This window comes from Cokeromyces recurvatus (genome assembly GCF_025118155.1).
Source record: "Cokeromyces recurvatus strain NRRL 2243 chromosome Unknown BX663scaffold_1, whole genome shotgun sequence".
NCBI classification, from domain to species: domain Eukaryota; kingdom Fungi; phylum Mucoromycota; class Mucoromycetes; order Mucorales; family Mucoraceae; genus Cokeromyces; species Cokeromyces recurvatus.
In genome coordinates this window covers 2,262,394-2,283,457 of record NW_026251387.1, presented here as the reverse complement: position 1 = coordinate 2,283,457, position 21,064 = coordinate 2,262,394, and the positions used below count along the sequence as shown (strand labels likewise).

The 21,064-nt window shown below is 29.7% G+C and overlaps 8 protein-coding genes across 8 annotated transcripts; 4 read left to right on the top strand and 4 right to left on the bottom strand.

The window, feature by feature from the left end:
• Positions 1 to 1,181: 1,181 nt before the first annotated feature.
• Positions 1,182 to 1,874, top strand: BX663DRAFT_547938 (S-phase-specific ribosomal protein cyc07; the record flags this gene model as incomplete). Its single annotated transcript, XM_051531045.1, has 1 exon — positions 1,182 to 1,874. One exon carries the CDS (start codon positions 1,182 to 1,184, stop codon positions 1,872 to 1,874), a length of 693 nt encoding a protein of 230 aa, XP_051388330.1.
• Positions 1,875 to 2,636: 762 nt separating this feature from the next.
• Positions 2,637 to 6,277, bottom strand: BX663DRAFT_493874 (uncharacterized protein). Its single transcript, XM_051525419.1, has 10 exons — positions 5,599 to 6,277; positions 4,990 to 5,453; positions 4,605 to 4,890; positions 4,416 to 4,546; positions 4,278 to 4,328; positions 4,065 to 4,211; positions 3,700 to 3,993; positions 3,353 to 3,616; positions 3,063 to 3,281; positions 2,637 to 2,954 (listed from the first exon to the last, which is right to left on the bottom strand). Exons 1-10 carry the CDS (start codon positions 6,206 to 6,208, stop codon positions 2,907 to 2,909), a joined length of 2,514 nt encoding a protein of 837 aa, XP_051388329.1. The 5' UTR covers positions 6,209 to 6,277; the 3' UTR covers positions 2,637 to 2,906.
• Positions 6,278 to 6,744: 467 nt separating this feature from the next.
• BX663DRAFT_493872 (uncharacterized protein) lies at positions 6,745 to 8,062 on the top strand. The gene is made up of 3 exons (XM_051525418.1): positions 6,745 to 6,847; positions 6,925 to 7,280; positions 7,348 to 8,062. The coding sequence occupies exon 2, from the start codon at positions 7,069 to 7,071 to the stop codon at positions 7,276 to 7,278; it is 210 nt and encodes a 69-aa protein (XP_051388328.1). The 5' UTR covers positions 6,745 to 6,847; positions 6,925 to 7,068; the 3' UTR covers positions 7,279 to 7,280; positions 7,348 to 8,062.
• Positions 8,063 to 10,103: 2,041 nt separating this feature from the next.
• On the top strand, positions 10,104 to 10,368 carry BX663DRAFT_493871 (uncharacterized protein). Its single transcript, XM_051525417.1, has one exon. It carries the CDS (start codon positions 10,134 to 10,136, stop codon positions 10,335 to 10,337), a length of 204 nt encoding a protein of 67 aa, XP_051388327.1. The 5' UTR covers positions 10,104 to 10,133; the 3' UTR covers positions 10,338 to 10,368.
• Positions 10,369 to 11,770: 1,402 nt separating this feature from the next.
• Positions 11,771 to 15,812, bottom strand: BX663DRAFT_493870 (citrate synthase-like protein). The gene is made up of 3 exons (XM_051525416.1): positions 15,310 to 15,812; positions 12,625 to 15,153; positions 11,771 to 12,545 (listed from the first exon to the last, which is right to left on the bottom strand). The coding sequence occupies exons 1-3, from the start codon at positions 15,667 to 15,669 to the stop codon at positions 11,901 to 11,903; spliced, it is 3,534 nt and encodes a 1,177-aa protein (XP_051388326.1). The 5' UTR covers positions 15,670 to 15,812; the 3' UTR covers positions 11,771 to 11,900.
• A 295-nt stretch (positions 15,813 to 16,107) lies between these two features.
• On the bottom strand, positions 16,108 to 17,295 carry BX663DRAFT_567281 (uncharacterized protein). The gene has a single exon (XM_051532096.1). It carries the CDS (start codon positions 17,264 to 17,266, stop codon positions 16,604 to 16,606), a length of 663 nt encoding a protein of 220 aa, XP_051388324.1. The 5' UTR covers positions 17,267 to 17,295; the 3' UTR covers positions 16,108 to 16,603.
• Positions 16,126 to 16,302, bottom strand: BX663DRAFT_402307 (uncharacterized protein; the record flags this gene model as incomplete). Its single annotated transcript, XM_051522228.1, has 1 exon — positions 16,126 to 16,302. A coding segment is annotated over one exon (177 nt), but the record flags the coding sequence as incomplete, so codon positions are not given.
• Positions 17,296 to 20,462: 3,167 nt separating the features above from the next.
• Positions 20,463 to 21,034, top strand: BX663DRAFT_28919 (DnaJ domain-containing protein). Its single transcript, XM_051522005.1, has 3 exons — positions 20,463 to 20,566; positions 20,625 to 20,691; positions 20,753 to 21,034. The coding sequence occupies exons 1-3, from the start codon at positions 20,495 to 20,497 to the stop codon at positions 20,917 to 20,919; spliced, it is 306 nt and encodes a 101-aa protein (XP_051388323.1). The 5' UTR covers positions 20,463 to 20,494; the 3' UTR covers positions 20,920 to 21,034.
• The last annotated feature ends 30 nt before the right edge of the window (positions 21,035 to 21,064 follow it).

Sequence of the window (21,064 nt, the reverse complement as noted above, 5' to 3'; positions counted from 1 at the left end):
GTTATAGGAGGCTTGTAAATCAATGTTTAGTAAATACTAGTCATTTTATATGAAGAGTATAACTATGAAAAATAAAGGGAATTAAAGCAAGAAGGGACAAATAGACTTGGTATTATACCAATAACATTTTATAATCACGGAGTAAATTATATAATATAATAAAGACTTTTACAATACATGTCTCTTTATAGCCACATCACTAAGTCTTTTTATAAATCTTTAGATGTATATCAAATATTTAAAAATATACTGTCCTATATCCAAATTATAAGTAAAGTATTTGTACACCCAACAGCGTATAATAACTTGATAGCAGCAGTCAATAATATAGAAATAAAAAAATGCCTTATAATTTAGTTAAAAAAAAAAAAAAAACGGTGTTTAAAATTAAATGTGCGAGTAGTGCGAATCACCAACTAGTTTACAACTGACAAACTAAGCAGTTAATAAAATGAACAAAATAGCTAAGCAGTAAAGATCTTTCTTTTAAATCCATATTGCATAATGGGTAATATATCAAAACATATATTCATCCATCCATCCATTAGAATTACTAAACTGATAAGACATTTATTTTTTTTTCTATAAAATTAGCTGTTGGCAAGAACAAGTAAGGACGAAATTTCCAATTCTCTCAAAAATGTCCAAATTAATTGTGTTCAATTCAATAGGCGTCTCAGTAAAGGAAAGAAGGGCTTGAAGAAGAAGGTGTAAGTAACAAATGCAGTCAACATTCAACTAGTTTGCACATGAATCTTTTATTTTTTCTTTCAGTTAAAATTTATAAATAAGGAACTATCAACAGCATTTATTTATTTTATTTTTATTTCATCACATTCAACTTTTACAGTTATTCGCATTCGATATTTTACATGTTGTATTTCCAGCAAATTGTAAATTACCTCATCGTTTATAATCAGCCATATATAGACTAAAACTATACTACAATCAACAAACATAATAGTAGTAAATATACATATTTAATCTATAGATGATCTCAGCATTTTCCTTTATTTTTTTTAATTATGCTTACAAGAAAAAAGAGATGTTCATGTGCAAACTATTTGATGAATAAGATTAGAAGAACAGAATATGGCTAACAACTTTTCTTTTTTTAAAAAAAAATTATTAGCGTCGACCCCTTCACCCGTAAGGACTGGTATGATATTAAAGCCCCCTCCATGTTTGATGTTCGTCAAGTTGGTAAGACTCTTGTCAACCGTACTCAAGGTCTTCGTAATGCCAATGATTCCCTTCAAGGCCGTGTTGTTGAAATGTCCCTTGGTGATCTCTCCAAGGATGAATCTCGTGCCTTCCGTAAGATTCAATTGAAGGTTGATGAAATCCAAGGCAAGAACTGTCTCACCAACTTCTACCGCATGGATATGACCACTGACAAACTCCGTTCCATGGTCAAGAAGTGGCAAACTCTTATTGAAGCTTTTGTTGACATCAAAACCACTGATGGCTATCTTGTCCGTCTCTTTGCCATCTCTTTCACTGCTCGTCGTCGTAACCAAATCAAGAAGACTACTTATGCTCAATCATCTCAAATCCGTCAAATCCGTAAGAAGATGTTTGAGATTATGACTGAAGAAGCTACTGCTTGTGATCTCAAGGAACTTGTCACCAAGGTTACTTCTTCTGCTTCTCAATCTGCTCAAGATGCTATTGCTGTCCGTATCGAAAAGGCCTGTCAAGGTATCTATCCTCTTCAAAACACTTATATTCGTAAGGTCAAGATCCTTAAGGCACCCAAGTTTGATGTCTCTGCTCTCTTGGCTCTTCACGGTGGTGCCGCTGCTGCTGGTGAAGATGTTGGTTCTAAGGCCACCAAGGATTTTGTTGAACCCCCTATTTTGGCCTCTGTTTAATTAAGCTAAATAAAAGAAAAAGCAAACCCTTTGCAGAAATATATTATGCAAATTGGAATCTTCAAATAGTTTCAATATATTTGTTTTACAAAATTATTTGCTATGTATATATTATTTTATTCAATTTTTTTCATGGAGCTAATATTATAATATTACAATAACTACTACAATCAAGCTATAACTAACCTTTTTTTTTATTATTCACTGATAATAATGATTTGGAACAATTTCTAGATAGTTACAGTCTAGATCTGATATCAAGTTAATGAAATATTATTTAATCTGATAATAGAAAAAAAAAAACTCAGTAAATTAAGCCGAAATATCCATAGATGTACCGCATTAATTAGAACGTATATTGGAATACCAATGTGTAAAGCAATAAATGTATTAACTTAAAATATCAACATACACATGTAATAAATGTACACATATATTATTTGTCTTTGCATTTTCTTTTCTTTTTTACTATATTTTTATTAGTCTAAAAAAAAAAAAAAAGATATATTTGAGTCAAGTGCCTAAAATGCATAAAAATTGCGTACCTGAATTAAAAGAATATTCAATTTTTGGCCGAACTATAATGTATTCATCCATAATGATATTGACCTTTTACATTAATAAATATTTACAGAAGAAGAATTAGAAGAAGTTTTACGTTTACTTATCTAATGTTTCTATTATGTAATCATTTGATTTGATTTATTATAACAAAAGCCAAATATGTAATATTTCAAATTGTATATTAATTCTTGGTATTAATAAAAAAAAAAAATCTATACTTTTTATTATTAACAATTATTCTTTTGTTGTTCCTCTCTAATCTTATCTAACCATAATTTTCTAATAGAGTCAGTAGACGCTATTAAAGTAGTAGATAATGCTGTGTTTGTAGCACTTTGGAACGTAATCGGAAATATTTCTTTTGTTTCTGGGAATGTATTGGATGATATCTTGTTATAAATAGTTGATTTTGTTGATGAGGCTAGCATATTTATAATTTAATTAGTAAGAAGAAAATATAAAGAAGGACTAACCTAAGTTTGGTATAGTTGCAAATAAAGTTTTCATTGAGATTGGCTTAACAAAAAAAAAAAAAAAAAAAAAAAAAAAAAAAAAAAAAGATTAATTATACATTATAAGAGGAAAAAAAAAAAAAAAGTACATGCCTTCTATAAAATACTTTACCTTTTGATAAATTTTATAATATTCTAATCCATCTTGCTTTTTAATTTTACAAAATACTAGATAATGATCAAATAGAAACAATTGAATATCCATGGAAGAACGATTCTCAATAATAGGCGATGTCGTTACTGCATTATTATTTTTAACGTTGTATAAGCTTAAGCGTTTCATTTTACCCCGCATAAGAAGTTTACGTTCTGGATCATGCAAATTTAATTCCTAATCATCACTGTTAAATCTTTTTTTTTTATACATGTATATAATCCCACTGTAAGTTGATTATACTTTACAATTCCTTTTGTAATCATGATACGGGATGAGATTTGTTCTAAATGAAATGCATTGTCTGCTAATCCAGCTTGTTTATTCAATTGTACTAAATATTCTGTTACTTTTTGAATTATTTTTGGAATATCATAATAATCTTGGTTATCTTTTGGTGTCAATTGATGAATAGCGGTTAACAAAAGATTATATCTGCCTAATCTTGATGTGGGCTTTGTAAGATATGCGTTTAGTTCTAATCTACGAGATTCAGGGCATCTTTCTACTTTCTAATGATAAAATAATCAGAAAAAAAAAAAAAAAAAAAAAGAGAGAGAGAGAGGGAGACTTATTTTTAATTTTTTTTTTTCACCTGTACAAATTGTTGAAATCTAGGATTTTGTTTTTTCTCTAATTCGTACTTGTATTTACCGAAAATTTGATGAGCTCCATAAATAACAAAAGGGCTAAAATTTTCGACATGTCTTAACATAATATCACTGATACATGGTATAACTGAGTGCTTGTCTTGTCTCATATTTAATTCTCTTGAAAGTGTAGTACTAATATGCTCAATATCTAATATATTCCAGAATACATCTTTAATAAATTCCATTCTTTTCTCAGTGGGTATAATATCATTTTTTTGAAGAGGTTGTATCCAAAACTAGATAGAAAAAAAAAAAAGAAGCAAAGATTAAAATTATTATTATTATTATTATTATTATTTCTACATACTTCACGAATATATTGTAAATCTTTAGCAAAATCTTCTTCGGTATAAATAAGTTCATAAATACATTCTTGACGCTTTTTTTCAATATCATCTGTACTCATAACAATATTGATAGGTACCGAGTGCCTCCATAATGATCGTAACTGTTTCTATTCATTATTAATAAAAGATATAAGTCAAATATCTTTTACAATTATATATTTTGCTTTTATCACCTCTTGCTCAGTTCTAAATAAATGTGAACTTAAAGGACGTTGGAAACTTTTCTATAATATACAGAAAAAAAAAAGCATTATTTTTATAATTATATATAACAATAATGCATATACATATATTTATGTAAATATATATACCTGCTTTTGTGTCATCATTCTTGGACAACTGATACTATAGCATGGAGTATTTTTTGTACATGTAGGCGAATAGCAATCTGTCAACATGGAAAAAACTCCATTTATTGGCACCGTTTCACAAATAAGTGGTACTAAAAATAATAAAGTATTATGAAAATTAGCTTTATTTTATGTTAATATGATAAATACCTTGTTTCTTATAAGATTTCCTAAGTGGAATTAATTTATTAGATATCGGGCTTGTTGCAGGACTTGAAGAATGACACTGTAGATGTATAGAGGGTTTACTACTATTGCATGTAGAAGAAGTATCTTCTTCAGGTTGAATATATTGAAATTGATATAATTCATTCTTTGTATCTTTTAAATGACAATCATAGTTGACGTGATGAAAGAGCCCTTGACTTTCTAATGATCTACCTATTAATAAAGCTAAACTTCGATCATTTGCTTTTAGGATACGTGTAATACAATCCTAAAAAAAAAAAAAAAAAAAAAAAAAAAAAAAAAGTGAGTTATTGTAACTAAACGAATATGATACTGGTTTATTTCTCCTCTTTAATTAATACATTACCACTGCTTCTACCCCATGAAATACATCATAATAGTGAATACCATCTTTAAATGCTATAGTTGATATATGCATCTTTTTTAAAAACATCCTTGACACATGTGATAATAATGCTGTGTAAACTCTAGAATCAGATTTGGTTTTCTTTGTTTTATTCCTTCTACCAGATGATGAGTCTAGAATGAGCGGTGATCTCTTTTTCTTTTCTGACTCATTGCCCATTTTTTGGCTTAACCTTCTTTTAGATTTAGTTGAAGGAATTTGATTACTACTATTACGACAGAACACATTTCGTAATTTGGATAAAGGCTGCGACATATCACTCCATGTTTGCGATAAAGAAGAGCTGAATACTGTTGTATTTGTATCATCATTCATAATAATGTGTTGCCCTTTTTTATTATTATTATTATTATTATTATTATTATTTAAACCGCTCATATCTGATTTACTTGGCCTCAGGAGACCTATTATTAATAAAATTAATTTTTCTTTATTAGATTACAATAATTTCCCCTCTCTCCCTCTTTTATATATGTATATAAATATATACATATATATATAGATATGTATATATGTATGTGTATATGTATATGTATATGTATTATATACCAATAAATTTCGGTATAGATTGCTTTTGGTAATAATTTTCTTCTTCCATAGTAACTAGTTCGTTAGGACTATTATGATTGTTATTACTATGACTACTATGACTACTACAAATACTACTAATACTACTACTTATAGATGATGATTTTAAATGATTATTATTATCATCAAAGTCTGGTAATGTAGCAGTTTGTATCGATAAAGGTGGGTTAGGTATCTGACGGTTTCCATAGTACAATTTTTGTTGAGAATAGATTGAGTTTAATGATTTACTAGCTGAAATTTTATTATACTTTTCTATTGCTGTAGAATTAAAAATGAGGCTAGAATACTTTTGATGAGGTGAGTTTAGATTCTCTTCCTCAACATCTTGAAATGATGAGGAGGTTGAATGTTGAGATGAGTGTTTTTCGGACCTTAACTTGTCATGATAAACAACAAGACTTTGACGTCTCACAGGTAAATTTTGCTGAATATAACTATTTTGAACATCCAGTGATATTTCTTCTGGTTTATTACAATCTATAACAGACGAATGTAACATGTATGTGCCTTTATGTTGATGGGGGCTACAGTTATGGTGATTTGATGCTATACCATTTGGTTTCACCATATTTAGATGTATGTTATATATGCATGTATATAAATATATAAAAATATATATTTGAAAAAAAAAAAAAAAGGGAAAAGAAAAGGAAAAGAAAGTTAAAAAAAAATAAAATAAAATAAAAAGAGGGTAACAATAATGATATGCTATTTATTATAGAACGTGCGTTTCATCATTGTTACTATATAAAGCAACTACGTTTGATTTTCTTTATCAATTAAAAATAATTATATAGCGTTGTTTTTTTATTATTATTATTTCGGATCCCTACTCTTCATTATCAAAACTCCTTTATAATAAATAATAATTATTTATGTGAATCGGTTACACCTTACTTATATAAAAATTGATGCCAAAAAAAAGAAAAAGCCTTGTGTAAGTATAATAAAGTTATACAACTTTTTTTTATAAAAAGTATTTAAGCCTATTCATGTATTCTATTAGGCAGACTAGCAATAATAACTAGTTAAAAATCTTTAAGACATTACCCCGTCTACGCTTTTTTTTTTTTTTTTTCTAGAAGTAAAAGTATTAGTATTACTATTACAACTAAATCATGAAGATGATGGATAATGTTTATATAGAAGAAGAGTCAATTGATAAATAACATTCGTAGCTTCACATGTCTTCATAGTCTATATACAGGTTTGATTGGTATATATGATGTATATGGATAATGCATATTAAACTAAATCTATTTTATCTTGTATGGTTATGACAAGTAAAACGAAGAGTTCGCTGTCGTCTATAGGATCTTTAAAGACTTTCATTGCTGCATGCTGGGCAACTAAAATTTATTCATAAATAGAATGAGGTTGAACAGTAAATTATTCTAAATAACCGGGTATTCCTTTATATATAAATATATGTTTGTATGTATTGGTTATTTATATATGAATACAACACTGATATCTGAAATGAGAGAGAAAATAGTATTTGGTACTGCTAATAAAATATACAATGTCCTTAAGTCTATAGATCATGAAGTAGTGTATAAATACGTTGAAACCTCTTTAATACTTCAATATTTTAGCTTAAAAAGGGGAATTCTAATTGGACGAATTCATTTTTATTAAAGGTAAGTGTTGGACACTGTCCAGACTTTCATGGCCCTCCCAGCTCCTAAGAATATGTATATATTATAGTCATATATATTTTTACATTACATCTCTTTACAACAAAGTTGCACAACAAAGTCTTTCTACAACTTTATTATGTATAGTCAAGTTTCCAATCACTTCATATCTCTCTTAGGAGGGTAAGGATTGCGGAGAAAATCTTACAACCCTGGTTTGAAATAGTAATAGGAGCTTTTCTGCAGGATCCAAGTTCCTCACTCTAGCATCCGCGTTTGTGGAATACTTTGACGTATCCTCAGCATCTTCTTAACGTGGCGTACACTATACTCATACACACACATATATATGTATACATATATTGCAAATTACTATATCTGTGTCCATTCTATTTATATATCTTCTTTAGAAATCGAAACATCAAGTATTACAGGGATTCAAGGGAAAGATTTTTACACTTAGACGATGTCTCATACAAAGAATTGTGTTTATTATTATTATCCTTGGTGTACAACGGGCATATACAATGTCGTCACTAAACAAAATTTTAAACATGGTTTTTTTAATCAGCAATTTAGGTGTATTATGTGATGAAATATATTAAAGTGTTATTAGATCAAGTTAATTCAAACCAAGAAGGAAATAGACAACCCGAGACATCCTCCATGACTAAGAATCTGATTGACCTGCAGAATGGAAAGGACTGCCTTTAATTACTCCTGTATTGAACAAGCACAATTTTATGGCAGTTTTGTTGAATACTGGCATATTTGCAAAAAAAAAAAAAAAAAAAAAAAAAAAAAAAAAAAAAAAAAAAAAAAAAAAAAATAGGAAGAGTGTCATGATGAGGCAGTCTTCTTTTTAAAAAAAACAAAACATCATTTTTATTTTATACGGTAACTATTTGTCTGAGGTCAAAAAAAAAATCGTTCCCTTCTAAGGAGACACATAATTTGTGGGATTAATATACGCTGTTTAATCGTAATAAAACATTTTCTTTAAAAATGTTAATCAAGATCAAATCAAAAAATTCAGAATTAGTGGCCTTAGAAAAGACTACAAATATCTAAAAAAAAAAGGAGGGGGGGTAGAAGCGGGTTTTCAAAAATCGACTTCTATATTAGATTACTTTTCATTTGTAGAGTAATTGAACGACACTAAAGAGGCCCCAAATACTAATTACATGGATTTACTTTTGACTCTTCAGAAAAAAAAAACAAAATAAAACAATAAAGTGGCATATACTTCTCATACTTATAAAATCACCTTTAATGTATGCATACAATTTTGTGGCCATATATATCACTTTTGATCGTTTTTATTTGCTAATCGTAGGCTTCTTCTAGTTTATATCAGCGAAAAATTACTTAGACTTTAAGACATTGATGACCGTTTTATGATTCAAGTCATATCTGAGAAAGAAAGGCTTTTTATGGGTATCAAAAGTAGTTACTTGACTAAATTTTACTAGCAATCAGGAAACCAAAGGCTTTGATGTTTATCTAATAATGACCAGTTTACTACCCACTGTGTTATATAGGGCATTTAGGAAAATACTTACAAGGAATACTTTTAGGGACTGCAAACTTTTTTTTTTTTTTTTTTTTTTTAGAAATATTTCTAGTGAGTTCTCCTTCAATTGAGTTGGTTTTGACATCTAATTTAGGGCTTTCAGAAAAAGCACAAACTATTCTATAGCCTACACATCATCAAAAATAGACACACGCAAGGAGCAGGCAAAGCTAGTAATAAAAAACAATAGAAACCATTATTTTTATTTACATATTTAACAAGCTTCTGCGATATGTTTAAGCTCTACATGCATAACTAGTTACTTCTAAATACAAAATTTTAGAATAGTAAAGGATTATTTTCACATGAGCAAAAAGGAAAAAAAAACTGTTCATGTGTGTAGTCTTTCAATTTTATCAAATATTGAACATCATCAAAAGCAGACACAAATATGAAACTATAATATTATATGAAGTACAATTTCAGCTTTCGAATGATTGTTGAATGAAGTGGTTTCCGACCTATATTTCGCTAGTAATGCACAAAAAAAATCATAGAACTGACCAACGCGTGAACAATTTTTTCATTCACTGTAAAATTACCAGTATTAGTCAGTTGAATGTTATCGATCTATCATCAGAACCGATACTAGAAATATTAAAAGCTCATATAAATGAATATGAGCTCAATAACATCATTTTATTTGTTAATATTGAAAATATAGACATTACAGAAGCTGCAAGTGAGCTTATTGAAGCAATTACATCAATCAAAAACCTTTCCTGCAGAACTCTGAAAAACACTTTGTACAAGCGAGGTCATAATTCTATTGCTAGCCATAATGCTGAATTTATTAAAGCCACCACAAGGTAATTTATAAGAAACCTACTGATACACTATCTCACATTACTATATACATTATTACTCCTGTATCTAGCTTGAATTTAATGGACTCGCTGAATACTCCCTTGAATAATACCAGGATCCTGGAAAGAACTTTAGCTGTGTACATGAACATTATAATTATTAATTAATTTTTTCCTAGTTGATAATGATATAATTGAATTAGAATGGCTTGAAAGAGAGTATTACGTTACTGAAATAGTATACATAAATATACAGACAATTACATTCTATCCTATATAAAATACTATGCATAAATAAAGCTTCTTTTTTTTGGGTTATAAATATTTACCAAAAGTGTAGAGAAAAAGTAAGATAATATAAACAATATTGATAGAAACTCTACTTATAATTAAGTACATTCTTCTTAATAAAAGCTGCCAAACATAATCTGTCATAACCCATTTATAAGAATTCATTTTAATTTATAATATTTCACTATGATTGAAACAAAGTGGGATAGAGTTTTATTCAAAGTGAGTGGTTGTAGAATATCCCTATGCTTCTTTGGATCAGATGACATTACTGCTGTAGAAAAAGAACAATACGATATCATAAAGCTTTACAGTATGTTGATCAATATAATAGATGAATATTCTTCTCATTTTAAAAAAAGTTATGATAAGATCTTCTTTTTTTGTTGAGACTTTATCTATTAATAATACTGTTTTGAAGAGAGAGAATAAAGAAAAAAAATTCGAGAAACAAACTAGCAGTATAAAACAAAGTTATGCTCAGAACTTGGTATGTGGGGATTACTGTTCCAACAAAGGGAAAGCTTCTTGTGAAATTTGTTTTACAAATTCCCAAGATAATTGCATGGAAAAATGGTGTAGTAAAGCACACTCAGCAATTTTAATAATTATATATGTATACGAATATACTATATCATTCTCTCTCTTTTAAGTATGTAAATGATCAATAATAAACAAATTCACATATCTATAGCTCAGGAATTGTTACAGAATATAGATGATTTTGATTGAAATATATCAAAGATATCGCTAAGCTTTTTTTTTTTTTTTTGACGAACCTGAAGTCTCTAAGTACAATGATCAATCTGTTGTAAAAAAGAAAAGAAAAAGATCATAATTATTCTCATCCATTAAGCAATATAGGCTTAGGAAAATTCACAAGAATTTGTTTGGCTTCAGCCATATTGTCAACTTTTACATCTTATAAATTTTGTTGATATTTGCTTGGTTTTCTTCTTGGTTTATCATGTTATTATCTAATATATTTGTATTGATATTGCCTTTCGTTTGAAGAATTTCTATATTAAATCTCTTTTTCTAAGACAACCTTAATTATTGTTATCAATACCTCGATACTTTTGAGGCTGAAACTTAAATATGTTCAGAGTAACTTTCATCACAAGATGGTAACGTGCAGTAAATCTTTTCTTTTTTTTTTTTATCCAATTTCTTGTTAATTTGAATGACACTTCTGAAAAAAAAAACAAGTTACACATCTATTTATATTTTGAAAGAGTAAGAATTAAGATTAATAATTTGATGATAGTAATCCAAACTATTTATAGTAGTATCCCGATTGAGTCCAGGCATGTTTCGATAAAAAAATTTGTTGTTAATAGTAATGTAATAAGGAAATATTATGAGTGACAAAAAAAAAAAAAAAAACGGTTAAAGACAGATGAAAAAATGCTGCATTTATAAAATGTCTTATAAAGTTCAACATGACAAGCTTTTGGATTATAATAAATATAATTTTGTCTAAATTTATAAGCCTCTCCGTGAGTAATTGAAAGCAGACTGAAGAGCCATAATAGCCTCTCTATAGACAAAAATTAGTAAAGACTTCTTTAGCTTCTTCAATATATTCATAAACTCATCTTCAATAGTATTCTTATTTAACTTTCTTAATCTCTTGAATCTTATCCAAGCTATCGAGAATTAAGTTTATTGTTAACAATAGGCTGAAAACGGCTACTAAACTTCATCTGAATATCATTAGAATACATTATAGGGACTTTTGTGTGTTCGTTCAATACGCTTTGCTGCTCATAAAAAAAAAAAGTAAATTGAAAGAAAAGTCTTTCATTTTTTCGTATAGTGACTGTAGTATATGTATATGTATGTATGTGTTTTTATTAATAAATTGAAAAGTGAATAAATGTAGATAAATGTTATAATATTAAAATGCTATTTTTTTTTTTTCAAGTTTTAGATATCACACTGATGTAAAATTTACTGTTTTTGTTTAGATTGAACATTGACACGAGCATTGACACGACGAGGATCCAAAGTTTCAGGATCTAAAGAAGGTAAGAGATAAGAAATATCGTCCCAAGGATGTCTGTAGAGGCCTTGCTTTAAACGTTTTTGATCTAAATGGTGACCAATAAAACCAAGAGAACGACCAAGAACAAAGAGGCCATTCAATGTACCAATACGCATGTATTCTTCAGCTTCATCACGTGTGAAAGCACCAGATTCACGTAAAAGATCAACAAATGAAACAGCAATACAACCATCCACATTTAAAATCAAATTATCTTTTTTGCTGGTCGTAATCTCTTCAACCTTTAAGGCATAGTCGAGGATAGGTGTACAAGGGAAGTTCTTCTTAACATACTCCTTAACTAACTCAACACGCATATCAGGATTTGTGCGAGACTTAATTTTATGACCAATACCAGGAATTAGTTTATTAGCTTTACGCATAGAAGTGACAAACTCACGGGGAGTAAGACCGCTATCATAGGCTTTAGTAAAATTATTTGCAGCACCATCAAGGGCACCACCAAAACGTTCACCAATAGTAAGCAAACCTGAGACAAGACTACTAATTAAGTCTTTACCAGCACGAGTAGTAATAATTGTATTCATAGCCTAAATTTGAAGACATTTTTTTTTAATACACTATCTATTCCCTCAGAAAACCCCCCCCCGAATATTTTATAATACTTACACCAGACACAGCAGGTCCATGATCAGCAGTCAACATCAAAACCATTTCAATAAATTTGCATGCATAGTTAGGAAGTCTACGCTTGAACCACAAGAGAGAAAGGACACCACCAATACCAATATCCTCCTTAAAGACATCAGTAATTCTCATACCTGCATATAAAAGTTCTTGACCTCTATCATCAACAATGGTAGAAACAAAACTAGCAGGCTTACGAACTAAACCAAGTTCTTGAGCCCAAGAATAATCGATAGGAATTTTGGGAACTTCAGGTTCAGGATGAGGATAAATAACACCTTCCTTAACAAGTTTAGAATAAGTATCAGCAAGGGCTGAAGGCATCTCTTCAAAGGTTTTAGGGACAACGATACCAGCGGCACGCATAGCATTGTTCTTAGCATCAGCTGTTTCCAAGTCAGAGTTTGCCATAGAGCCAGCATGACCAAATTGAACATCAGTAGTAAACATCTTGGCACAGGTACCGATACACCAAGCAACAATTGGTTTCTTGATCTTTCCACTCTTGACAGCTTCAATAACACGATATTCCTCAATACCACCCACTTCACCAAGTAAAACAAGCATCTTACAATTAGGATCGGCTTCATAACGTAATAAATGATCGATAAAAGTAGAGCCTGGATAACGATCACCACCAATCGCAACTCCCTCATAGACACCATCCGTAGTACGAGAAATGATATTGTTCAACTCATTCGACATACCACCAGATTTGGAAACATAACCGACAGATCCGGGTCTATAAAGTTTGGAAGAAACAATATTATCCATCATACCACCCGTGTTACCGATCTTGAAGCATCCAGGCTTAATGCCACCTACAGTAGCAGGACCAATAACAAGCACCTTACGAGCTTCAGCTTCATGTAATAATTGACGAGCACGGCGTTCAGGGACACCCTCAGCAATAATGGCAATTGTCTTGATTTGATTAGAATAGTTAAAGATCTCACGAGTAGAGTCAAAGACAGAACGACAAGAGGCAAAGTTAACGACAACATCAACTTCTGGGAACTTTTCGATAGCATCCTTAAGGGTAGTAAACACGGGAATTAAGGTTTCCTTTGTACCCCAATAGAACTTTTGAACATGAGAGCCGCCAAAAGGATAGACCATAGCAGCTACAGAGGGGGTTTCACGCTTGCACATAAAATCAAAATCAAGCATACCTTGTACAGCACGGGGTTGCATACCATAGACGAAAGCACGTGTCTTGGAAGTGAAAGGACGATACCATTCAGCAGTTTCTTCTTGAGCTTGCTCAGCGAAATAGGTCATACGGTCATTAGGATTAGCTGGGGAATTATTATCTTCAGCAAGAGTAAGCTTTGGAGTGTTAGTGCCAGAATTATTGGCAGAGCCAAAGATTTGATCTTGGAACAAATTACCAGAGGAGGCACTAGTGTTAGAAGTTTGAAGGCTTGCAGCCTTACCTTCTAAAGCTAAGGGGACAATATCAGTGATATGAGTTTCAGGACCAAAGACTTGGATTTCAACACCAAGGGTCTCACCTAATTGACGCATAGCACGAAGACCTTCCTGATAGTTAGGACCACCACGACGAATAAAGATACGAACCTTATGATTGATAAGTGCCTGTTTGAATTCAGTCAAAGCACGAATAATACCCTTAAAGGTAGTAGCAACATTGGTAAAGTTGGCAATACCACCACCAATGAACAAGAGCTTGCCTTCAGGGTTAACTTCACCGCGAGTCATTAAATCCAAAATGGTTTTCGCGTATTCGTAAGTTTGAGTCTCAGTAGGAGCACCCGAATATTCACCATAATTAGCAAGTTCATTAGCATATCCTAAAGCAGCGATAGCATCAGAGTAAACGACAGAGGCACCACCACCAGCTACCATAGTCCAAATACGACCATCACGGTTAAGAACAGTCAATTTAAGAGAGGCACCTGTCTTTCCATCTAATTCTTGAATGTAAGCTTCTTCACGTGTCAATTCACGACCGAAAGGGGCCGGGAATTCCATAGGAGGGCCGTGATCAACATTTTGTGAGTCAGCAGGTGGAGCAAGTCCGATATTTTGAGGAGCTCTAGCAATAGCCCATTTAGGACCAGCTTCGAATTCAGCAGTTTGATCAAGTTTAGCAGCTAAATCAAGATACATCACCTGAGGATTTTGTCCTTCAACGGGATCAGTAACAACCAAAGGGTTTATTTCAAGATAAGTAAAATGAAGATCAACATAAACAGCGTAAAGTCGACGAATAAAGTCTACAAGTACATTCTGTTTGAATTCAGGAACATCTTTAAGAAGAGTATTCTTAATGGTTTCAGCTGAAGGAAACTCAGAGGCAACAACAGGGATCAAAAGCTTTAAAGCTTTAGCATCAACATCACCGATATCAATACCACCCTCATGAGTAAAAAGGATATAATCACCTTCACGAACGGAGTTTATACAAATATAATATTCGGTATTAGCCGGGTGAGGAGTAAAGGGCTCAACCAAAAATGTTTTAAGAATACCAATCGTCCTTTCAATCTAAAAGGATTATTCAGTAACTGATTAATTCCAAAAATAGAAATTTCATCTCTTTTTTTTTTTAATTCCTCTAATTTCAGTCTTTTTTCTTTATAATCCCATACACTCCGTAATGATTTAACGCTGACGATTAAAATCAAACGTTTATCAACTTACTTTAATTTCCTTTCCTGCACGTTCTTCTATCCATTTACGAGCCTCTGACCAATCTTTATTAAGAGTTAAAAGGCCATGTTTTCCTCTACGTTTAATTAGTTGGTCAGGTTTAGCAACCAATTTGTCAGTCAATAACCAAGGATGAGATTGTTCAAGATTATCAAGTTGACGCTTCAATGCATCTTCAAAAGCAGGACGATCATTTAAAAGTGAAGTATCTACATTGATATGGGCTAATTTTGTAGCAGCCGGGGTAAAAAGAGAAGTACTATCTTCTTGCTGACCAACAAGAGGTGCACGTAAAAGATGGTAGGCTAATAAAAGCTTACCATCATATTCTCTAATAGGTTTAGCAGACATAATATTTTGATAATAAAAAAAAAATAAAGAGAAAAAGAAATGAAGAAAAAGAAAAAAAAAGGGGGAATGAAGGAGATGGAAATATACATAAAATAAATGACATGAAGTAAGTTTATATTTTTTTTAGCTTTGTGTGACTTGCTATCTGGGAAGAATAGTATAGACTTCTATATAAGGTTTGCCACCGAGGTCTAAAAACTGGTTTAGGAGGTTTTACCGTACTTTTATTATTGAACCCCCAACATAGTAAGTTGGGGAAATTACAATAGTGGTGAAGATAAGCTTGAATAAATTTTTCCCCAGATTTTTCTACTTGAAAAAAAAAAGGTACAACAAAAGTAAATTAAAGAAATATTAATATATTATTTTATTGTTTAATTAGTAAGAGAAAATGGAAAAAACCAAAAAAAAAAAAGAATTTTTTTATTTCAAGATTATTTACATCTTTTTCTTTTTTTTTTCGTGAGTTTTTATATGCTGTGATAAATTATCAGATCGAGAAAAATTTTTTTGACAACCAGGATAAGAACAACTAAATGGTCTTTCCAAAGTATGAACCTTCATATGTCTTTTAAGATGTTCAAAGCGTTTAAATTGACGTTGACATTCCGATAAAGGACATATATGAATTTTATTACTATTATTTGATAATTGTCGTTTCTTATTAGTAGTGTTTGTCTTTTTAGAAGATTCTAATGATTGTATTTTAGGGGGAGAAGCAGTATACATATTATTATTCGATAAAGAAATGAATGTATTAATTGATTGTTCATGATTTAATAATGATAAAGATGGGGTTGGAGATGAAGTTGGACTTATTGATGATGTTTGTTGTATATCAAAATTCATAATAGATGGTGTAGTTGGATGAAATGTATATGCCTTTAAATAATCACTGATCTAGCAATAAAAGAGAGAATTAATATAGAATAAATTAGAGTATGTATATATATTGTTGTACCTCTGATCGATAGTTCGATAAGTTTGTATTGTAATAAACAGAACCAGAAGATCCAAGATGTTGAGATGCAGCCACTGCAGCGACTGCATTAGTAGCAATGCTACTAGCAGCAGAAGTAGTGGTTGTATTAAATTTACTACTAAGCTGACGTTCAATTGCAGTTACACTAGTAGCTTTTGTATTACGCTTTTTTGATAATTTTTTCTTTGTATGTGTACGATAATGAGCATGAAAATTATCTGATCGACTAAAACTTTTACCACAGCCTGGAAAATGGCATAAATGGGGTCTTTCTCCTGTGTGAACAAGCATGTGTCTTTTTAAATGCTCATAACGCTTAAAACTCCAGCCGCAAAATTGAAAACGACATACATGTTTATGTTGAGGATAAGGAGCTTTTGATAAGATATTTTTTGATGAATTATTTGATGTGCTAAATCTATTGTTATACAATGTATCATTTCTTCTATCACTCAAGCTATTAAAACTACTACTTGTATCTATCACTATTGAATTTGAAGGTGAAACAGTAGGTGTTAATGGAGGAGACACTACAGAATTATAATCAAACTGCATTAATGGATATGAAGGAGAAGAGAAATGTAATTGAAAAGATGAAGTATATTGCATGTTCATAAAGATTAAATAAAAAGGCAAAAAAAAAAAAAAAAAAAAAAAAAAAAAAAAAAAAAAAAAAGAGAGAGAGAGAATACAAATAATTATCAATTTATATACATGTATATGTAAATATTATATAGTTATATTTATATGATCGGCCTGGACTTTAAGATATATTGAAAGTAGTAATATATGCAAATTATTGAACTCCTTCATTGTAATATGTCCAAAACTGGTAGTTGCTAAGAATGAATATTTTATTGCTTATCAAAGATGATAAATTTTCATATAATTGCATAAATAACACGACTTACTTTTCCTTATTTTGACATCTGCATTACGATTTCATTATATATAATTTATCATCGACATTAAGTTAGATCATATAAAGAAGGGGGGGAAGGAAGCTTTGTTTGTTTCATCATGTAAGTATTTAGTATATATAATAATTAAAGATATATGTGAATATGCATGGATACATATATTGAATTGATATATTATTAACTGCATATCTTTTTTTTTTTTTTTTTTTTTTTTTTTTTTTTTTTTTTTTTTTTTTTTTTTACATCAAGATTTTTCCATTCTTTAATTTATATTTGAATGCATTATTGGGATATTAAATCGATAATTCTTAAATACATGTATAATGTATATATAATGTATAATATGTATATTTGTAACTATTTTCGTAAATAACCGTTATTTAATATTCCACATATGTCGATTAAAATGGCATTAGTAAGGTAATTTTTAATAATAAATACCTTTTCAAACTATCATTTTTATTTAACTTAACATAGTTCGTACTTTCGTTTAGCCATTTTATTTATTATTAAGACTCATAGGAGACAAAATTGATATTAAAAAAGACATATCAGTGCTTATTTTATTTAACTGTCACTTGATTCACAGACTTCTAAATGTACAATTTTCTATACTAATTTAATGCTATTTGATTAACTAAGATAGATCCTAACTAACTAGATTAATAAATATCTAAAAGTGTAAATGATTCTTTTAAGAGTTGGTTATAGAGTTTTTTTTTTCTTTTGTTAAGTTATACATGCGCATACTTCAAGTAATGTTTATAAAAGGTATTCTATTTTGTTAGGCATCTGTTTGCTTTTCATTATTTCATGTCAACGATATGGAAGTAAATTAATATAAAAGATAAATATCTCTGTACAGTCAATTTTATCTTATAACATTGTATTTTGCAGAATATACCTAGTACACAATCAGTTAATCTATATATAAAGGAGCTAATCATCATAATGTTTACAGAGTTGGAACCTAAAATATGTTTATTAAGGATAATTAGTAAACAACTACGAAATTATTTTGAATTATAGAAAAATAAAGTTATAAACAACGCGTGTTAATTCTAAAGAAAAAAAAAATGAATGATTGTCTTATTGATAGTGATCTTTAAGCTCTTCCATCTGATGAAGTAACAATTATGTTAATTGTAGTAAGTTGTTATTAGTGTTCATGATAAAGCTACTTTGAGACAAAAATCTCTAGCCGACTATAGTTAGCCCATATTCATGTTAAGATATAAAAACATGCTTTTATGGGTCATGAAATTGTTACAGACTAGTATCTGATAAATAATAAGGTTATCTTTGACTCATTAGTTTATTAATTTTTTATATCTGACAGGAGTAATAGGGCTATATACTATGTCCAGACAATAGTTAATTTAACCATTAATATACAGTCATAAGATATAAAATCCCATTTATCTTTAATATTCTAAATTTATTATTACAAACTAAAAATAAAACATTCTTATATTTCTATTTGGTCCGACCTTGATGAAGATCAACTATGAGCGACCAGTTGCAGAAGCAGAGTTGATGGTTATGGATATAAAGAAAGCAGCAGAAATGATTAATTCTACCACTAGCAGACGTCAAATCGAGTCGACCATAGAGATAAGAAGCAAAAAGTAAAGGCGTCCCAAATTATTAAATATTATATTCTAATTTTTTTCCCCTCAAAGATACAGATTGGCATCTTATTAAAGCTTTACAAGACATAGTAACTATTGAATAGATGGGTATTGAGTATAACTTGACATAGAAGTAATAATAAAGGAAGTTTTATTTTACTATGTCTCTTAAATACTTAAAGCCAATATTTATTTTAGGCTAAAATTATACTCAAATGATTCCAGCTTTATATTGTTCTATGAGCACGCATATAATACGAAGTTCTATTTCTTCTAATTCCTTTATACAAACATTAGTTATAAATAAATACAAATTCAATTTTAACGAAATTTCTGACTTATAGACTATTTTACTGCTATTTTTAAATATGTTAGGAATTCGATATTAACACTAATTATGTTTGTCTACACTTTTTCTTCCAGATTGTTTTGTACCTACTATGGATATTTATCTTAATATTTAAAAATGACTTTATTGTTTGACTTGCCATTATTGTTAGGAAGCTTACTAACTATATTCACTATGAGAAAAAAAGCAATTTAAAGATGTTCCTTGTGTAAACCTTTCACCTGTTGCTTCGACTATATATCTATATGACTACGTAATGAAGCCAATAGTATCTAAAAATGATTATCTTTTACTATCAAAGGAACATCTAATATCACACAGTTTACTGAATATTCAGACAGTAGTTATAGATAGAAAATTTTATATTAAAAAAGCTAATCAATTAATATTGGTTGACCTTCTGCTATTATCTAGTGTTCAATAATAGTCGAGTCTATTTTATTGAAATAAAGATAAGTCCATCCTGATAACAATCCTCTTGACGTTAAAGATACTATTAGGTTGAGACTCTTTACTGAAGAATATTGGTTGCATATGAATAGAATATTTATTAAGAGCATCTTCTAGACTTGGTAAAGATAAACTTGAAATATTTAAAAACAAATAGTGGCATATTGCTTTCATGCGTATTTATTATAAATTATCTTAATTTACAACATATTGTTTATACCTATATAGTAAATCCATTTAAAAGATCCTTAAAGACAAACAAAGTATCGAGATGTGGATTAATGAGTTGAACGAAAAGAGTACTTTGACACTATTCAAAAAGCATAAGTATGATGGACTGTTTCTTGGCTAGAAAAAGACAAGAAGCAAATAAATATGACTTTACTTATTTGTACAATAAAAACAACTTATACTTGAACTTATCCAGTCATTAGTTAGCACGCCTTTTTTTTTTCTTTTGTGCTGCATAGTTTTTTTTTTTTTTCACTTTTAAATGCAATCAATATTTGCTTTAAAAAAAGAAGAGGACTTATATTCTATATTAAACTGTGTAGATACCAGTTCGGTACGTATTTAACAAAAAGAATTTATCAATAATGTTTATTAAGTTTACTTTTATATAGCCAGAACAAATAAAAACTGAATATAGACGTTTAGCTCTTATTCATCATCCTGATAAGTCCCCTTCAAGTAAGTAATAATAATAATAATAAAACTGTATATATTGTTTTATTGATTTTAAGTTACTTAGGCTCTAAAGAATTTGAAAAGATTAAAGCTGCATATGACATTTTAGGCAATTCAGAAAAGAGAGCACTTTATGAACGTTGGAAATCAAGTAATCTTATTATTCCATTTTCAGATTTCATGAATTTGGGAACGCATGCTCAAGTATACTATATATGCATATATTATTAAATGAATTTGTTGTTAACCGTTCTTAAATTAGACTGTCCATTGGCAATCTCTACCTACTCAAATGACCTTAACTGATAATGAAAATAGTAGCATTACAAATGATAGTAATCTGAAATCTATTCGATTACCAGCTACAATTCAACAA

Coding starts and splice junctions, on each gene's coding strand:
- BX663DRAFT_493874 (XM_051525419.1), bottom strand. CDS start 6,208: ATGGTGAAACCAAATGGTATAGCATCAAATCACCATAACTGTAGCCCC. Junction 5,454..5,598: donor ATCTATACCGAAATTTATTG/GTATATAATACA, acceptor TATTAATAATAG/GTCTCCTGAGGCCAAGTAAA. Junction 4,547..4,604: donor GAAATCTTATAAGAAACAAG/GTATTTATCATA, acceptor TATTATTTTTAG/TACCACTTATTTGTGAAACG.
- BX663DRAFT_493872 (XM_051525418.1), top strand. CDS start 7,069: ATGTTTGTATGTATTGGTTATTTATATATGAATACAACACTGATATCT.
- BX663DRAFT_493871 (XM_051525417.1), top strand. CDS start 10,134: ATGATTGAAACAAAGTGGGATAGAGTTTTATTCAAAGTGAGTGGTTGT.
- BX663DRAFT_493870 (XM_051525416.1), bottom strand. CDS start 15,669: ATGTCTGCTAAACCTATTAGAGAATATGATGGTAAGCTTTTATTAGCC. Junction 15,154..15,309: donor GTGCAGGAAAGGAAATTAAA/GTAAGTTGATAA, acceptor TAATCCTTTTAG/ATTGAAAGGACGATTGGTAT. Junction 12,546..12,624: donor ATGGACCTGCTGTGTCTGGT/GTAAGTATTATA, acceptor CTTCAAATTTAG/GCTATGAATACAATTATTAC.
- BX663DRAFT_567281 (XM_051532096.1), bottom strand. CDS start 17,266: ATGAACATGCAATATACTTCATCTTTTCAATTACATTTCTCTTCTCCT.
- BX663DRAFT_28919 (XM_051522005.1), top strand. CDS start 20,495: ATGCAATCAATATTTGCTTTAAAAAAAGAAGAGGACTTATATTCTATA. Junction 20,567..20,624: donor ACTGTGTAGATACCAGTTCG/GTACGTATTTAA, acceptor ACTTTTATATAG/CCAGAACAAATAAAAACTGA. Junction 20,692..20,752: donor TCCTGATAAGTCCCCTTCAA/GTAAGTAATAAT, acceptor TAAGTTACTTAG/GCTCTAAAGAATTTGAAAAG.